The 16,184-nt window shown below is 56.5% G+C and overlaps 1 protein-coding gene across 1 annotated transcript; it reads right to left on the bottom strand.

The window, feature by feature from the left end:
- Positions 1-6,329: 6,329 nt before the first annotated feature.
- Positions 6,330-13,019, bottom strand: CACNG5 (calcium voltage-gated channel auxiliary subunit gamma 5). Its single transcript, XM_032617291.1, has 5 exons — positions 12,824-13,019; positions 11,252-11,338; positions 10,189-10,329; positions 6,781-6,926; positions 6,330-6,587 (listed from the first exon to the last, which is right to left on the bottom strand). Exons 1-5 carry the CDS (start codon positions 13,017-13,019, stop codon positions 6,330-6,332), a joined length of 828 nt encoding a protein of 275 aa, XP_032473182.1.
- Positions 13,020-16,184: the final 3,165 nt, after the last annotated feature.

The raw sequence follows: 16,184 nt of genomic DNA, 5'->3' as shown, positions 1-16,184 counted from the left end.
CAAGGATGGTTACCATTACAGATCCCATCTCTCCTTCTTCCCTCCCAGTGGGAATGCTCTCACACAGTGAACCAGCAGGATCTATGTTCCCTCCCCTTAAGTCTGGGTGGTCTGGTGATTATGATGGAAATGACACCAGGTAGCTTCCCAGGTAAATTTAAAGAAAGGCAATACAGCTTCTGTCTGTCTCTTGGGAAGCTCCTTCTTAAGAGCCAGCTGCCATGTTGTGAAGGAGCCCAGGCCTTCTGAAGAGACTGTGCATGGGTCTCTAGCCACTGACCGTAACTGAGGTCCCAGCGGGACCTTGTTCAGTGTCCAACTGCTGGACAAATGAACAAGGAAGCCTTGGAGATGACGGTCACGGCCACTGCCTGAGATACCCTGAGTGAAAACCACCTTGCTGAGCCCAGCCAACCCCTAAAACTGTCAGAAATAATCCCGATACAGTTGTGATTGTCTTGAGCGCCTGAATTTTGGGTTAATGTGTTATGTATCAATAGGTAGCTGGGGCACACTCACCCCTCCCCTTGCCAGGCAGTGGTTTGAAAATGGGCATGTGACCCAGTTTTGGTCAATAAGACATGAGGTAGAGCCTTATGGTTGGGTTGCTTCTGAGAAAGTTGCCTTTGCTTCTAAGAAGGACACAGAAGAAGACACAGCCTCCTTCCTCCTGATGCTGTTGCATCTTGATGTGACCCTTGGAATTGCTGCTGCCATCTTGCTGCCACCCTGAGGATACAGCCAACCCTAAGGATAGCACAACCAAGGGATGGAAAGAACTTGGGTTTTCGATGGTATCCTTGAGCCACTGAATCAGCCAGTCCTTAAATCCACACTGACTCCTGCCTTCCTGATGTGAAGGAAATCAGTGCTTTATTGTCCAACACAGTTTGAGTCACAACTGTTACTTGCTGTTGAGATGTCCTATCTGTTGCAGTGCCTAGGCCGGAAGCCAGTTGCCACCAGCTTTGAAAGGGGAAGAGCTCAAGGTCAGGTTCAGTGGGCAATGGGGTTTCAGATATCCTGCCCCAAACCACTCCTCCTGCAGCTGAGGAGGGAGGAGAGGGGTGGGAAGAATGCCAGGATGGGGGCAGGGCTCAGACAGCATGATGAGTCCGCGAAGCTTGGGTTACAGAGCTGCTGGCTCCAGGCCAGCACTCTGCCCGCACCAGCACATCCCCTCCACCGGCACCACCAGAACCCCCATCTAGGTTCTCACTGGGACTCACTCCTTCTCAGGGAAGGGGGCCTGCGGAGGCTGCCCATCTCGTGGATGGAGAAACTGAGACTCCAAGTATGCCGCCTACCAGCTGGCCCAGAGGGAGGGGCTGGGGCAGTGGAGGCTCGAAGCCCAGCTCTGAGGGCCTGCCCCTAGCCTGCAGGAAGGCTGCACAGGGCTCAGCAAAGGAAGCTGAGATCGTACCCCCGGGGTCCGCAACCCACCGGGGTAACCGGCTGGCGCCTTGCCTGATGATCCAAGGCGGAGGCCGAGCTCTTCATACCCTTTCTAGGCTGAACTTTTATAGGGAACCACCGATTCCCTCCCTTCACCCAACTCCCACCTGGAAGTTTTCAGCTCCTGACAGACACAGCCACGACTTGGGTACCTTCTAGCTGGGAAGCGTCTTTCTGCCCTTCCTGTAGCATGAAAGTGGTGCTACTTGACCTCGAACCTGCTCCCGAGCCTCTGAAGTTGGCTGAACGAGGGCTGTACGCCCCATCACGCCCGTCCGGGGGACCGGAAGCTGGGTGGAGAAGCCCCTCCCCCTTCCCCGTGGCTGAGAGGAAGGGACTGGGTAGCTGCTGGACCCTACGTCCTCCGTCCCTCCCGCTGCTCCGGGGCTGCCATGTGCACTCCATACCGACCTTGCTCTTCCTTGGGGTCCTCGAGGATCCGATCTTTTATGCAAATTCCACAGTCTTTGGGGTGTTGTCTGCTTGTTCCTGGCAGGAGGTGGGGTGGGGGTGCCTCATTTGGGCTTGGCTGGGTTTTGCCTCTAACACCTGCAGTCTTTAGAGCTGGAGACGAAGCATGGGGGCAGAGCATGGGGACGATTTTATCCAATGCTCTCATCCTATGAATGAAAAAACTGACGTCCCCTGGCTGCCGGCAACACACAGAGGGTGGAGCGGCGCCCTGAGGGCAACTCAGGCCTCTGACCGCTGGGTCTATTGCTGCCCTGGAAGGAGCAGGGCAGAGGGCTCATCGGGTGCAAATACCCCAGGGCAGGGCCACCCAGGCAGAAAATCTTCGCTCCAGAACAGATGGGGAGCTCAGGCTTTACACAGACAAGAGAAAGCCTAGGTGGACCCTGGGAGGGTGTGACCTGTCCAAGGTCACAGAGCAGAGGGCTAGGATCCCAGTGCAGGGGTGTGTGGGAATCCAGGGACCTTAGTTCTGCCTGGAGGGGAGGGGCTCTGGCCGGGTCCAGCTCACCACCCTCTACCCAGCAGGGGGTGCTGGCACTGCAGGTGGTGGCCGCTGAGCCTCCCACCGTGGCTGAGCTCATGGCCCCTGGGTCCTGGCCTGTCTGCATCTGAGCACAAGTGCCTTCAGCAGAATCCACTCATTCATCCACTTCTGCACCCGCTCTCGACCTGGAGAGTTTGTGTTCCAAAGGCGACTTAACTTCCCAAGTGTCATATTAGCATGTGTGAGTGCATTCGGTGCGTGTGGGATAAGAGCCAAGGCTGGGGGAACTGCAGACGGGTTCCACGCACTCATCAGGCAGATGGCCTCAGCCAGAGGGGCAGCCTGTGACGGAGCAGTGCCCCTGGCGTGGCTGTGCTGACTCCCCCATCCACACACCTGCCACCCACTCTGCAATTCTTAAGGCGGAATGCTATTTCCCCTGCCTTTATCCACTTGTGTGGGTTAATTGCATGTGTCACTTTGGCTGGGCCATGCTGCCCAGATATTATTCTGGCTGTTTCTGTGAAGGTGTTTTTCGATGTGATGAACATTTAAATCAGTGGACTCTGAGTAAAACAGATTGCCCTCCGTAATGTGGCGGGTCTCATCCAATCAGTTGAAGGCCTAAATAGAACAAAAACTGACCTCCCACAAGCACGAGGGAAATCTGCCAGTAGACAGCCTTCCCACTCAAACTGCAACTCTTCCCTGCGTCTCCAGCCTGCTGGCCTCCCCCATCAGATTTTGGACTTGCCAAGTCTCCACCATCATGGGAGCCAATTCTTTAAAATAAATCTATATATGTGTCTTCTTGGTTCTATTTCTCTGGAGAACCCCAGTACACCACTTTTATTTAGGGAGGAAGGACAGTTACCCAAACATTAAGGAGGGGGCTCCCTGACATGGGCTCCTCGGGTCCATCACTGATAAGCTGGTGTGGACTTGCCCCCATCTGCTCCCCTCAACTCCGTGCAGCCCTGATAACGACCATTTCTTTGAAGATCACCTCCGGGGGTGAGGCGACAGCACTGACCAACCCCTGGAGGAAGAAGGAGGCTGGCGAGTTCCCGGTGAGAGGGAACAAACGTCAGAATTGTCCCCAACCCCTGGCTGGTAACCCCGAGTAGTTTTATACCATAATGCATCAGACTCTGGTGTATTAGTCTCTCCATCCCATATTTTGAGGATGAAAAAATAAAAACTCGTCTTTTTTTTTTTTTTTTAAGTGCCTGAGGAAACAAAAGGTCAGAAAGTGTATGGGGGAAGGGGCCCCAAATTTATGGTTTATGAGTTGAGTTTATACACTTTAATGTTTGAGAAAAATCTTTTGATTGTGGAGAGGCTGCAAAGGTCCCAGTTCTGAGATTTATAGGCAGAAAAGAAACTGTCACGGTCGCACAGTAATTCATACATTCACCCGTCACCCAGGAGGGGAGACACGGACCCAGAACCTGTCCCGAAGATGGGTGTAAATTGCATGTTCCCAGGGTAAGAGCTGCCTGACCTAGCAGCCCAGCATCTAGGCCGACGAAGGCCCGTCCTAATGACGTCACTCAGAGTCAGCCATCAGCTTGTGTTCAGGAGTGGATTCTATTTATTCCATGTGCACGAAAACAAGCCTGGCACAGGGACAGAGAGAGGGAGCACTTCAGGGAGAGAAAAGTGCGTCCGAGGAGCTCATTACACTGACAACGATCGGAGTAAAGCACATCTAAACAACCGTCCAGTTTGGAAATGCTACCTAACGGTCCCCAGGTGCACTAAACGAGTCTTTTGCTGCCGGGCGCGCTGGTTTCCTTGTTAAGCTGTAAGCGGTTACCAAGGATACAGGTCACGGCAGGTGCCTGTGGAGCGTAAGGCGGGCTTTCCGGCTGCCATCAGTGTACAGGGGAGGGGTGAACAGTCACACAGGAGGGCTGTCTGGAGCTTTCTACACGAGGCTGGATCATTAGAGTTGGGGGTAGGTGAGGGAGGAGGGCTTGGAAATAGTTTAGGAGCAGAAGGGGGTTTCCCCAGGACCCACGCGGGGACAGTAGCAGGACTGGGACCACAGTCGGCTTCCCTCGTTTCTCCTCTATTATTCTGTGAACAAGGGAACAATCCAGCTACGAGGCAACCTGCCTTTTATGGGCGGAACTGTCCCCCAACCCCTCCCCAAAGCTCCATATCCGTAGATTCAAGCCCTTCCCTCCACGACTTAGAATATGGCTGTATTTGGAGACAGGGCCTTTATCGAGATGATTTAAGTTAAAATGAGGCTGTTAGGATGGGCTCTTATCCAGTCTGACACCAGGGGCGCATGCAGGCGTGCAGGAAAAAGACCCTGTGAGGACACATGGAGACGATGGTCATCTGCAAGCCAAGGAAAACAGCCTCGAGAGAATCCAGATCTGCTGACACCTCAATCTTGCACTTCTGGCCTCCAGAACTGTGAGAACATAATTGTCTGTTGTTTAAGCCACGCAGCCCGTGGCAGCCCCAGCAAACGAATGCGTTCCCCTTCTGAAGGCCACCCCTGCCACAAGTGCGGTTTTCTGTATTTCTTTCCGGAGCCCACGTGTCGCCCACGGTGGCTTTTTGCACCCAGAACTGAATGCTATCTTAAAAAAAGAGCAAGAGAAAGGGTGAACAGCTGGTGTGGCAAAAATACACAGCAGACAGCCTGGCGTCGTTCTGCTATTCAAAACCTCAAATCCCAAAGTGGGCGTGCGAGAAGATGCGTGGAGACCTGAGGGGGTCCCGTCCAGCATTGGGCCTTTCCCATTTCCCTCTGTGAACTTCACGGAAGGGGCTTCAGGTTTCCTGCCCGGAAAACAGGCATCACGCCACCTCATCTTCTGGAGGCGTCTCTCTGCCTACACACGCCACAGACCCAGGAAGCAGATGCTGCCCTGTATTAGGATTAAACTGGCAACCCCCGATGTCGGCAGGCATCCTCAGGAGAGCAGCAGGGTCATTCTGAGTCTGGCTTGCTTAGACTCAGGCGTCAGCAAATCCAGCTCCAAATCCCAGGCAGCCTCTTTGAAAGCTGCCTTCTTTCTCCTTCGGTGGTATAGACGTCCGTCTACATGAGTAGACTTTAGGGACCTGGACCAGAAATATCGCCCATGTGAGTGGGAACGGCATCCCCCGGGCCTGAAACAGTGCTTGGTAGTATTAACCCGGACCAGCCACCTTCTGCAGTTCTCACTGTCAGAGTCACTGCTTTGGGTTAAGGCATTAAAGGCCCTTGTTAGATATGTTACTGCGGGCCACGCACATTAAGACACCATCAGCCACTAACACCTCCTTGTCACTTCATCAGGTAGCCTCAGACCCCTCTCAGCCCGTTGGGGACCAAAGCTGGGGCAGCTGAGTTCTGCTGGGAGAAGAGGAAGAAGACCCACAGGCCGTGGGGCAGGGGGGAGGTGGACAGGGCACACGGGGGGTGACCACAAACGGTAGAGGACTTCACAAGGACAGTGCTGGACGACTCTGAAGCAGCCAGAGCTCCGTATCAGAGCCACCTCCCGGCCCCACAGCCCAGATCACGACGCGAGGGCCAGGCCAGTTGGCAAGCACCCAAGTCCAGCTGGGTCTCTGGAAGGAACCTGGCATCGCAGAGCTGGCCTTGGCCTGGGTCCATGACGTAGGGTGCGGCGGGGAAGACAGAGCTGGAAGGCCCACCCCTCCAGGGAAGGAGAGCGCCCAATGACTGGCACTCAAGAGGCGGGGGGACCCCCAGCTCTCAACCCGTCATCCGCTCGCTGGCTCCAGACTCCCGACACCCACCCTGGGCTGCAGGAGCTCCTCTGGGCGAGCAGGGAGGGGACACGGGTCAGGTGAAAACAGCTAAGCACGGGGACAGCCGGGGCCGTAGACCAAGGGCAGCGGGGGCAGGGAAGGCTGTCCGGGCACGGCAGTCCGGGGCGGGGACTCAGCAGGGGGAGGAGGACACCTGGCGGTAGTCGGGGCACTTGAGCAGGGCTGGGTAGCTGCTGTTCATCTGCAGGGAGACGTCGCTGGAGATGTCGGAAGGGCTGCGGCCTCGCGCCCAGGCGTCCGGCTGCAGGAACTGGCCCGAGTGATCGGAGCAGTTGCTCAGACGCGGGCGGTAGAAGCCGGGGTGAGGCCTGTACACGTCCTCGGCGGTGCACCTCTTCATGAACAGGTACACGGCCATCACCCCCGCACTCTGCAGGCAGGGGGAGCTCGTGCTCGGGGCCTGGCCGTGGACGCAGCCGCGGGAGCACAGCTCGAGGGGGGCCGAAGGCGGGGCCCGGGAGTTAAGGGCGGGGGAGCGGTGGGTCCAGGGTGGGCGTGGCCTCCTCCACCGCCCCCTCCCGGGGCAGCGCCCCGCCCCGCCCCGCCTGCGGGGAGGGGTTTACCTCCGTTAAGAGGAAGGAGATGGCGGCGAAGGCAAACGACCATCCGTACTTGTAGGTGAAGTAGGTCTCCGCATCCTTGGTCCTGTTGAGCACCTCATCGTTGATGCTGGAGATGTACAGCACCAGGCCCACCACCAGCGAGAGGCCTGCAGGGGGGCAGGGGCGCTCGGCAAGGAAGCCGGGGAGCCGCCGATGGGGCACCGCCTCCCCTCGGGGTTCAGGGAGAAGGCCTCGGCCTTGGGTGACCATGACCCCACTCTGGAGTTCAAGGAGGGCAGGAGCCCTCCTCCTGAAGGCCCTGTTTAGACCATTACCTTCTAGAAAGCGGACGGCTGCAGGTGAGAAAGCTTCTGTCCAGCCACCTCCCGAGCCACGGTGAGCCCGAGGGTTCTCACCGCCCCCCCCCCCCCACCGGAACCACCTGTTAGATGTGCGTCCCATGAGCCCCATCCCCGGACCTTCTGAGTCACGTGGCCTGGGCTGGCGCCTGGCACCGTGTCGTCCCAAGTGCTCCCCAGGCAAGGCTCATGTGAACTCAGGGTGTGAACCACTGACTTTAGCAAGTGGCTTCCGCTGAACTGAGGGATAACACAGGCTCCCCTGGCAGAGATAGCCAGGGCCTCCAGAGCCTGGATAGATGGTCTTGTAACTGTGGCTCTGTGCAGCCCACCTGCCCCTCGGTGCGGCCAGTTACTGAGATCGTTAGGCAGGAGAGGCAAAGAGAGATGGCCCAGGCTCTGGCAAGCGTTACATCAGGGGGCCGGCGCTGCCTAAACTCCTCCCGCCATTGTGCAAACGACCGACGGAGCATCGGTCTCGTCAATCAGTGACTAACTGCAACAGGACACAATTAATTACTGTGTTTTGAGCTGCTCAGCTTTAATTCCATTCATATGATTAAGCTGGGGCATCTTGAAGGATGAATGTTACATGAAAACAAGCACGATTCAGGCCTTCCTTGGCACTTAACTCACACTGGAATGAAGCTGGCCCAAGGGAACCCTGACTGTTGCTGTCATTAAAACACTTCATGTGGCCAAGCTCAGTCTGAGCTCTCTGGTCCTGCTGCCTGCCGCTGAAAAACCTCAGGTGCTTTGAAGCTGCTGTGTGGCCTTGACTGTTGTGAAGTTGATAGATAGATAAAGAGCTTAACCTGGGTCTGTATCTCTTGGACTAGGTGGAAACATCATGGTGCAGAGGGTGGGCTGAGGACACTGCAGGTGCTCAATGAACATTTGTTAGATGGATGGATGGATGGAAGGATGGATGGAAGGATGGATGGATGGATGGAAGGATGGATGGATGGATGGATGGAAGGAAGGAGAAAGAAAGAAAAGCTCTTGGGCATCTAGTGTTCTGACCGCCACCTGGCTCCCAAGCTATATTGACAAGACAATGTTGGGAAAAGGAACCTAAAGTGGCTTGGAAGTTGGGCGGCAGCAAGAATGCCTGGTGCTGGCAGCTGTTCATCTTTTCTTTCCATCTGTCCATCCATCCATCCATCCATCCATTACTCAAGCCATCCACCTACCCATCTTCCATCTCTATCCCCTCTCTTATCAACAAATCCAGGGCTCCAGGGCATCTACAATCCATGCCCTGAGAGCCGTGCCTTTGGCTCGATGCATTAAGAAAAGGTGCTTATGAAAACGCAGAGGACACCCTGAAAGGGAGAAAGAGCCGCCCTTCATTTACCACCTTTTCTTCCCGCTCACTCTGCACACCCGCTGCAGTAATCTCCTCCACGTCTGATTCCCTCCCCTAGTCCCTAGGCCAACAGCTCCGTCTGCACCTTTGGTGTCTCTACTCCCAGGATCCCCAAACCCTGACCCCTAGCAGCCATCTGGGCGCTGCTTCCAGCTGTCACATCGGCACCTCAAACTTTGCATTTCCCACTCTACGTTCATGATCTTGGCTCCAAATCTGCTGCTTCTCCTGTGACCCCTGGATGAGGGATGCAGTGCACCGCCCACCCAGGGCCGGAGCAGAGCCCGTGCTGGCCCTCGGCTCCTCCCCTGAAGCCCAGGCCTCGTCCTACTGAGCTTACCTCCCAGGTGTCCAGGAGCCTCTCCCTTCTCTCTTCCCCACTGCCAGCCCCTACCCATCCCCTCCCTCCTGCACAACTGAAGTAGCCTCTCGCCTGCTCTCCCTGCCCCGTGTCTTGCTTCCTTCCTCCCCTCACTCTCCAGAAGGATTATTCTAAAATCCAAATCTGGTCATATCCTTCCTCGGCTTAAAATCCTCCCAAGGCTTCTCACAAAGTCCCCAACAAGGTGACCTCAGCTGCCGCCCCCCCACCTCTCACCACATCCTCCTGACGTTCCTGCCACCACGAGTCACGACTGAGCTTAGTGTCCCCTGGCCTCCATCCTCTCTCTTCCCTCCAGGCTCCCTTCCGCCCACCCCAACCTCACACTCTACCTAATTCCTACTCACTCTCCATCTCGCCTGCTCCTGGCGGCCGTCCCTGACCAGCTCCTGGTCTGAGTTTCCGCCACTGCCCTTGGCCCCCATAACAGTCCTTGCTGACGCTGTCAGAGCCCTTGTCAGGCAGGGTCCACATTTCCTGCCCACTTGTTTATGTCCCCTAATACACTGCCCTTTCTGTAGGTAGAGAGCCCAGCTCCCAGTGATAAGGCCTGGGAGATACATGAGTGGATGAGTCAGCACAGGAATAAACGAAAGAAAGAGTGAATGATCGAGTACAGTCTGGGGTTGGTCCAGGAGGACAGATCCATGCTGAAGGGGCCTGGGTAGCCCAGGGTAGGGGGTAGGGGGTCTCTAGAGGATGGCTGTGGGATGGCAGATGAAAAGGCCGTCGTTGGGCTTCCCTGGTGGCGCAGGGGTTGAGAGTCTGCCTGCCGATGCAGGGGACACGGGTTCGTGCCCCAGTCTGGGAGGATCCCACGTGCCGCGGAGCGGCTGGGCCCGTGAGCCGTGGCCGCTGGGCCTGTGCGTCTGGAGCCTGTGCTCCGCGACGGGAGAGGCCACAACAGTGAGAGGCCCATGTAACGCAAAAAAAAAAAAAAAAAAAAAAAGGCCGTCGTTCCAAAGGCAGACTGTATTTCTTTCATGTAAACACACAAAGACATAGCCCTCAAAAGGAAAAAGGAATACTCATTACCAGTGGGAACTAGGGGAAAGCGTCAGTGATGGTATGGCATGAGGAGGACCCTGGGTTCTCATCCCAGCTCTGCCCAGGGGGAGCTGTCAGGTCACTGCTCCTCCAGAGGTGATGGACGGGCCCGGGTCCTCGGAACCCTCCTCCAGCTCGGACTCAGTTGTGCTTGAGCCACTGACGCGGCGGGTCCTGTGCAGGGGCTGACCCGCAGCTGGGACCAGAGCTTCCCAGAGCAGGGTGGTTTAGGAATCAAATGTCAGAAGTGCAGAGTGCACGGCACTACTTACCGGAGAGGATAAAGAAGATGCCGGAGACAAAGGCCAGGATTGTCCTGTGGGGACGGACATGTCCAATGTTGCTCAGGATGAAGCCGATGAACATGAAGAAGAGGCTGACCAGGGGGAACGGTGTGGCCGAGCGAATCATTTCTGACCGAGGGGATGGAAGGATGCCGTCAGCCTCCAGTAGCCTCACTCAGTGCTCACCTTCCCGAGTCAAGTGTTCCTGGCAGTGTACACCAGCTGGTCCCCAAGCCCCGCCCTGCCTGAGCAGCCCGGGCTCCATCCCCTCCTTGGTGGGGCTTTCGTTCCTTGGCCCTTAGCCTTCAGGGCCTATGCTAACTCAGAACTGTACTGCAGGTTCACATGGGTCTGAACCAGCTCTGGTGAGGTCAAGGCCATGATGTCAGTCTCGCTGGGGGCCAGAGAGCCTGGTTCAGTTCCCTGGGTACTATGGTGTGAACGTCTGTGTCCCCCGCCCCCCCACCAAAATTCACTTGCTAAACCTAACACCCAAGGTGATGGTATAGGAGGTGGGGCCTTTGGGAGGTGCTTAGGTCACGAGGGTGGGGCCCTCATGAAAGGGATTAGTGCCCTTATGAAAGAGACCCCCCCCCCCCCCCCCACACACACACCCAGAGCACCCTCGCCCCTGCCACCATGTGAGGACACAGTGAGAAGGCAGGAAGAGGGCCCTCACCAGAACGTGACCATGCTGGCGCCTTGATCTTGGACTTCTAATCTCCAGAGCTGAGAGAAATAAATTTCTGTGGCTTCTAAGTTGCCTTGCCTGCGCTATTTTGTTAGAGCATCCCAAACAGAGGAAGTCACTGGGTATGGATGCCCTCTTGCTTGCCAGGGTCACAGCGATGGGAGACTCCAGCAACCTGTCACCACCCTGGATAAATAACTGGCAGAGCGAGCTCTGTGAGCTCGGCCAGCACAAGCATCTGCGTCTCAGGGCATCGGCTCTTAGGAAACAAGCAGTCCCCCGCCTCCTCCCTCTGCCCTGCTCTGCCCTGCTCTGCCCTGCCCAGCCCGTGGCCCAGGCTGGAAAGTTGGAGGCACCTACTTAGCACGTTGACCGTGGACTCGGAGGCGAGCTGGGTGCTCACAGGCATCACATACTCTATGGTGAAGCAGCGTCCCCGCTCCTCACCTATGGAGACAAGAGCCACTTACGTACACTCTGGGTCCTTCTGAACACGGATTTGAAGTTAACAAATTCAAATGGTATTCCCAGGTGCTTCTAGGATGTTTGACCCTCTGTGTATTTACACCTGGGCTGGATTCAAACCCTAGGGGGCCCCGTCCCCAGCTGGTGGCCCACAGCAGGCGTGGACACCCGTCCTGACATCACATCTTTCCCAGAGAAGCACCGAGAGCTGCATGAAAAGCAATCACTGCAGACTCAAGGTAGAGTCAGATGTCCGGTGGCCGTCTTGTGGCTTTGGGACAGACTCCACCAAGGATGGCGTGTGGTTGGCTTAGGTGCCCCAGTGTGGGTGTCATGGAGCAGAACCCTCAAAGCCTTGTCGACCACTTTGGCAACCAGACCCTGGTGACTTCAAACTCTGCTTCAGATTTAAGCAGAGACGGATGCCACACAGTCTGGCCACTGGGAGGTGAGGTCAGTGTGGGGTGCCATTCCCAAAGTAGACTCAACACGTCACGGGGAGGCCAGGCCTCCAGGGTCCTCCCTGCTAAATACGGGTGGGCGCCAACCACCAAAGCCCTACCATGAGGCTGGGAGGAACAAGTGTTCCCTGTGTCCCGTGCACACATGGGTTACAGAGCCCTCCAAGAAAGGCTCCACGACCCCACTGTGGTGTTTCTGACCAGACTCACGGGGCACAGAGAGGCTCTTCTCGTGCAGCCTGGTTCCGGGTCATGATGAAGGGATAAAGGACAGAGCCCTTGGAGTAGCAACTCCAAGGGTTCCAGAGAAGCCCTAGCAAGTGGGCAGGAGGCCCTGATGGGCGGGATCAAGGCCTGCATCATCTGGCAGACTTGCAAAGACCTGCACCTGCGTTTTCTCCCTGCCATTTCACAGACATAGGAACAGAGAAAGTGCTAAGAATTTCCCATCCTCATACTCAGGTCACAAGGGTGAAGCCCTCATGAATGGGATTAGTGCCCTTCTAAAAGAGACCCCGCGGGGCTCCCTCTCCCCCTGCTGCCCTATGAGGACACAGGGAGAAGGAGGGAAGAGGGCCCTCACCAGAACATGACTGTGCCGGCGCTTCACCTCCCTGCACCTTCCTGCCCTCATTTGTGAGGTGGACGTGATAACAGGGCCTGCCTTGCAGAGTCAAGGGGGAGGCACTGCGACGGAGGACTCAGGGAGCTGAGGCCACCTCTCGCAGCCGGGGGTGGGTGGTGTGGCGACAGCGGGACCACGGGCATCTTCCAGGTGGGAAGACCCGGGTCCCAGGGGTGAGAGGACTTGCCCAAGTGGACAGGGAGACTCAGGCCTTGAGTTTGGAGTGGATCCTGGCCACTGGAGGGAGCAGGCCCAGAGCTCATGAGCATCGTCCACGGTGACCAGCCTCCTTCCAGCAGGGACGTCGCTTCCCCGGGGGCTGTGAGATGGTGGCTGCTCCCCTCTGGGGGCAGGGCTGTCCCCAGCCCTGGGCGCCCTTACCTGCGAGGAAGCAGACCCTCCACAGGCCTGAGTGCAGGGACATCTTGGTCTCGGTGCTCTGGTTCTGGGGCAGGACCACTCCCTCCTCCAGGTACAGCCAGTGGTCCGTGCTGACCGCGATGCCCAGCAGGCCCAGGCCGCACATGGCAAAGACGCTGCTCAGCAGGGTCAGGGCCTTTCTCCTGCAGGCACCCATCTTCCTGGACAATCCAGCGGGGGCCTGTGGCCACGATGCCACCAGCAGGGAGTGGGCTCTGGTGGCAGGACAGCAGGTGAGCCGGCAGTAGTGGCCACGGCTCCGAGGAGGGGCCCTGGGCGGCAACTAAAGTCAACCCAGCCGGGCTGAATGGATGAATGAAGACCAGCGGGCCGGCTCCCTGGAAGTCAGGCCATGGGTGACAGACAGGCCACCTCCCTCCCCCCATCAGGAACGCACAGCTTTCTTGACAGGCCACTGTGAGGGGCCCCCTTGTCCTCTCTGGGAGTCCCCCTTGCTGGATAACGCCATTCATCCATTCACTCATTCAGTAACCCACTGTACCCAACGTGGAGACAAAAGGATGATTGTGACCCCATCCTTGCCCTTGAAGAGTTCCCTTCTGCAAGACAAAGCGCCCCCCACCCCCAAAGCAATGAAAATACAGCTTGATGGGTCTGTGGGGGAGACCCGCCCAAGGATGTGGGAGCAGGGAGGAGGGATGGAGGCCTGAAGTCTGCCTTGTGGGCTTCTCCGTGTCGAGAGGCCCAAGGACACCTGGCAGGGAGCAGCGGGACCCAGAGGGGACGCGGCAGGTGGCAGAGAGGCTTCTTGGGAAAGTGTCTTCCGCAAGGATTCCAATCGGTTGTAGATCTGGGTCCACCCCGCTAAAGAAGCCACACCACAGTCCAAGCTCAACGGGCCTCCTGAGCCCACCTCATCAGAAGCCATCTGACTCCTGTCTGCCCAACACATGGTATTGGCCGGAGCTGGCTCTGAGCCAGCCAGAGTGAGGCTAAGTGTCTACGTAAGGTGAGCCATGAGAACACCTACCACACCTGCCCAGCCTGTCCAGGCTCGGAGACGGAGTTGGGAATAAGTGAGGGGTAAGATGCCACCCCAAGGAGCCCACAGCCCAGCTCAGGGCTTCTGAACTCTGCCTGGAACCTAGAGCCACCCAGGGAGCATCTAAAAGTCCCGAGTGCCCAGGTGCCACCCCGAGAGATTTTGGTGCAGCTGGGCTCATATAGGGGCCGCGGTACCGCTGTGCTCCCTGCGAGGCTAACCGCGGCCCAAGTTGAGAACAACAGCTCTTTGCTACTCAAAGTGTCATCCGTGGACCAGCAGCCTTGGCATCACCTGGGAACTCGTTAGAAATGCAGAGTCTCAGGCCCCTCCAACTTTGTAAATCAGAATCTGCATTTTAACAAGATTCAAGGGAGCTGTATACCTGCTAAAGTCTGCCAAGCAAACAGGTGACTACAGTCCAACGTAGTAACGGCTGTGGTGGGGAAAGCCCAGGATGTGATGACAGCCCAGAAGAGGGTCACCCAGTGGGGCTGTTGGGAGGTGGGCAGAGCTATTTCTGGAAGAGGGTGGCGTCTGGGGCCTGGAAGCCTTCCCCAAGGCCTGGTGTCACATCTCAGCCGAGGCATGGGGGATCCTGGCTCAGCTGCTGAAAGGGGACAGAAGCCACACTCAAGCCTGGAGGCTTGATTCCTCTGTGGAGTCTGAGCTTGCTGTAGGAGGGGAGAGGGGGGAAGGGGAGGAAAACGGGTGCTCTTTGCAAGAAGGAGGGACAGCCTGGCCTGGACTCCACAGCAGGAGCCCCGCCCTGACCCCGGGAGGGTTGATTGATCTGCAGACTGAACCCTACACTGGCGTCCTGGAGGCCTGGGAACACTTGGAGGCAAAGGCTCCCGTCCACCAGGCTGGAGAGGACAGGGGCTTCACGCACGCCAGTCCCTCCTGCACTGGCTTTGACAGAGAAGGAAAAGATGAAACGCAGAACAGCCAGCCCTCCCCCGCTCCCTACGCCCCGCAAACCCGGCCATTCCCCAGGCAGTGGGCTGGGAGGTGGAGCGGACAGCTCAGCCCCGATTTGGTTACAAGTATCTCACAAAGCACCTACGCGTGTGGGCCCCGTGCTCGCTGCCACAGCAGAAGCAAAGGAATCAGAGGCTCTGTCGGAGCTCACAAGCCGGAAAAATAGGAAATGATAGCAAAACAACTGCGACACGAGGGTGGGCAGTGTTCTGATTGGTGGCACCCGGGGTCCCAGGGAGGACGTGAGGGGTGGCAGGGCAGGCTGCCTGCGGGCACCTTGGGAATGGCTGCACGGGTTGGTGGATGGGTTGCAGTCACGAAGATTTTTACAGCAGTTTAATGAGTACTTTCACTTACACTTGAGGCTCATAAAACCCCAATATCTACCAGAGGGAACGGAACTGGAACCCCAAGGATGGTGAATGGGGGTAAAGGGAGGAGAGAGGAGTGAGCGAGAAAACCAGCCTGTGTGATGCGGAGAGCCTTGAGCTGAGAGGCAGAAGCCTGGGCTTCATGCTCAGCCTGTCTCTGAGTAGCCGCGGAAAGTCGGGAAATTAACCCTCCTGAGGCCCCTTCCTCTCCCAGGGAACATAGAGGGAGAGGACAACAGTAAAGCTGGAAGTAGATTGAGTATTTATCATTATTAGACATTCTGCTGAGCACATTATTTTAATCTTTACAACCATACTACCATCCCCATTTTATAGGTAAGCAAACTGAGAATCAGAGAGGTTAAGAAACTTGCCCAAGGTCACTCAGCTAGCGAGTAATGTGCCTACATTTGAATTTATCCTGCCTCATTCTCAAGACCTTTCTAAGCTGAGTTCCATGGAGCAAAACTTCCATGGAATATTCTAGCAAAAAATGCTCTGGTGAAGAAAAACTTGGGAGGCACTGCATCTAGGTCTTGAAGAATCATACCGCACATTCATCGGTTAAAAGCCTGAAAAGTCCGCTTAGCTCCACCCATCCCACTCTTTTCCAGACTGTTTTGGCCACACAATGGCGTTTTGTTCTGTGAAATCCACTTTGGGGACAATGCTGCCCCCCCCCCCCCACATGAAGAATAACAAGACAAAACTGCTGGGGGATTCAACGCCACAGCAGGTGTGCCAGTGCCTTGAACAATCTAATGCAGGATGCTGGTGTAAGGTATTATTATCAAGCAACAATGGGCAAAGCCCCTGCTTTCTAAAGACAGCAGCTAGTGACTGCTCAGAGCAGAACAGCCAATTTTAAGGTAAGCTTGGCAGATAGAAAAGATTCAGGTCGTGGAGATTTGGAAAGATGAAAATGGAGAGAAGATTGGATCTGAATCTATAAAAGCAAGAAATGAAA

Source organism: Phocoena sinus, chromosome 20, assembly GCF_008692025.1.
Source record: "Phocoena sinus isolate mPhoSin1 chromosome 20, mPhoSin1.pri, whole genome shotgun sequence".
Taxonomy (NCBI): domain Eukaryota; kingdom Metazoa; phylum Chordata; class Mammalia; order Artiodactyla; family Phocoenidae; genus Phocoena; species Phocoena sinus.
The sequence above is the reverse complement of the archived record's forward strand: the minus strand, read 5'-3'. Positions and strand labels throughout refer to the sequence as shown.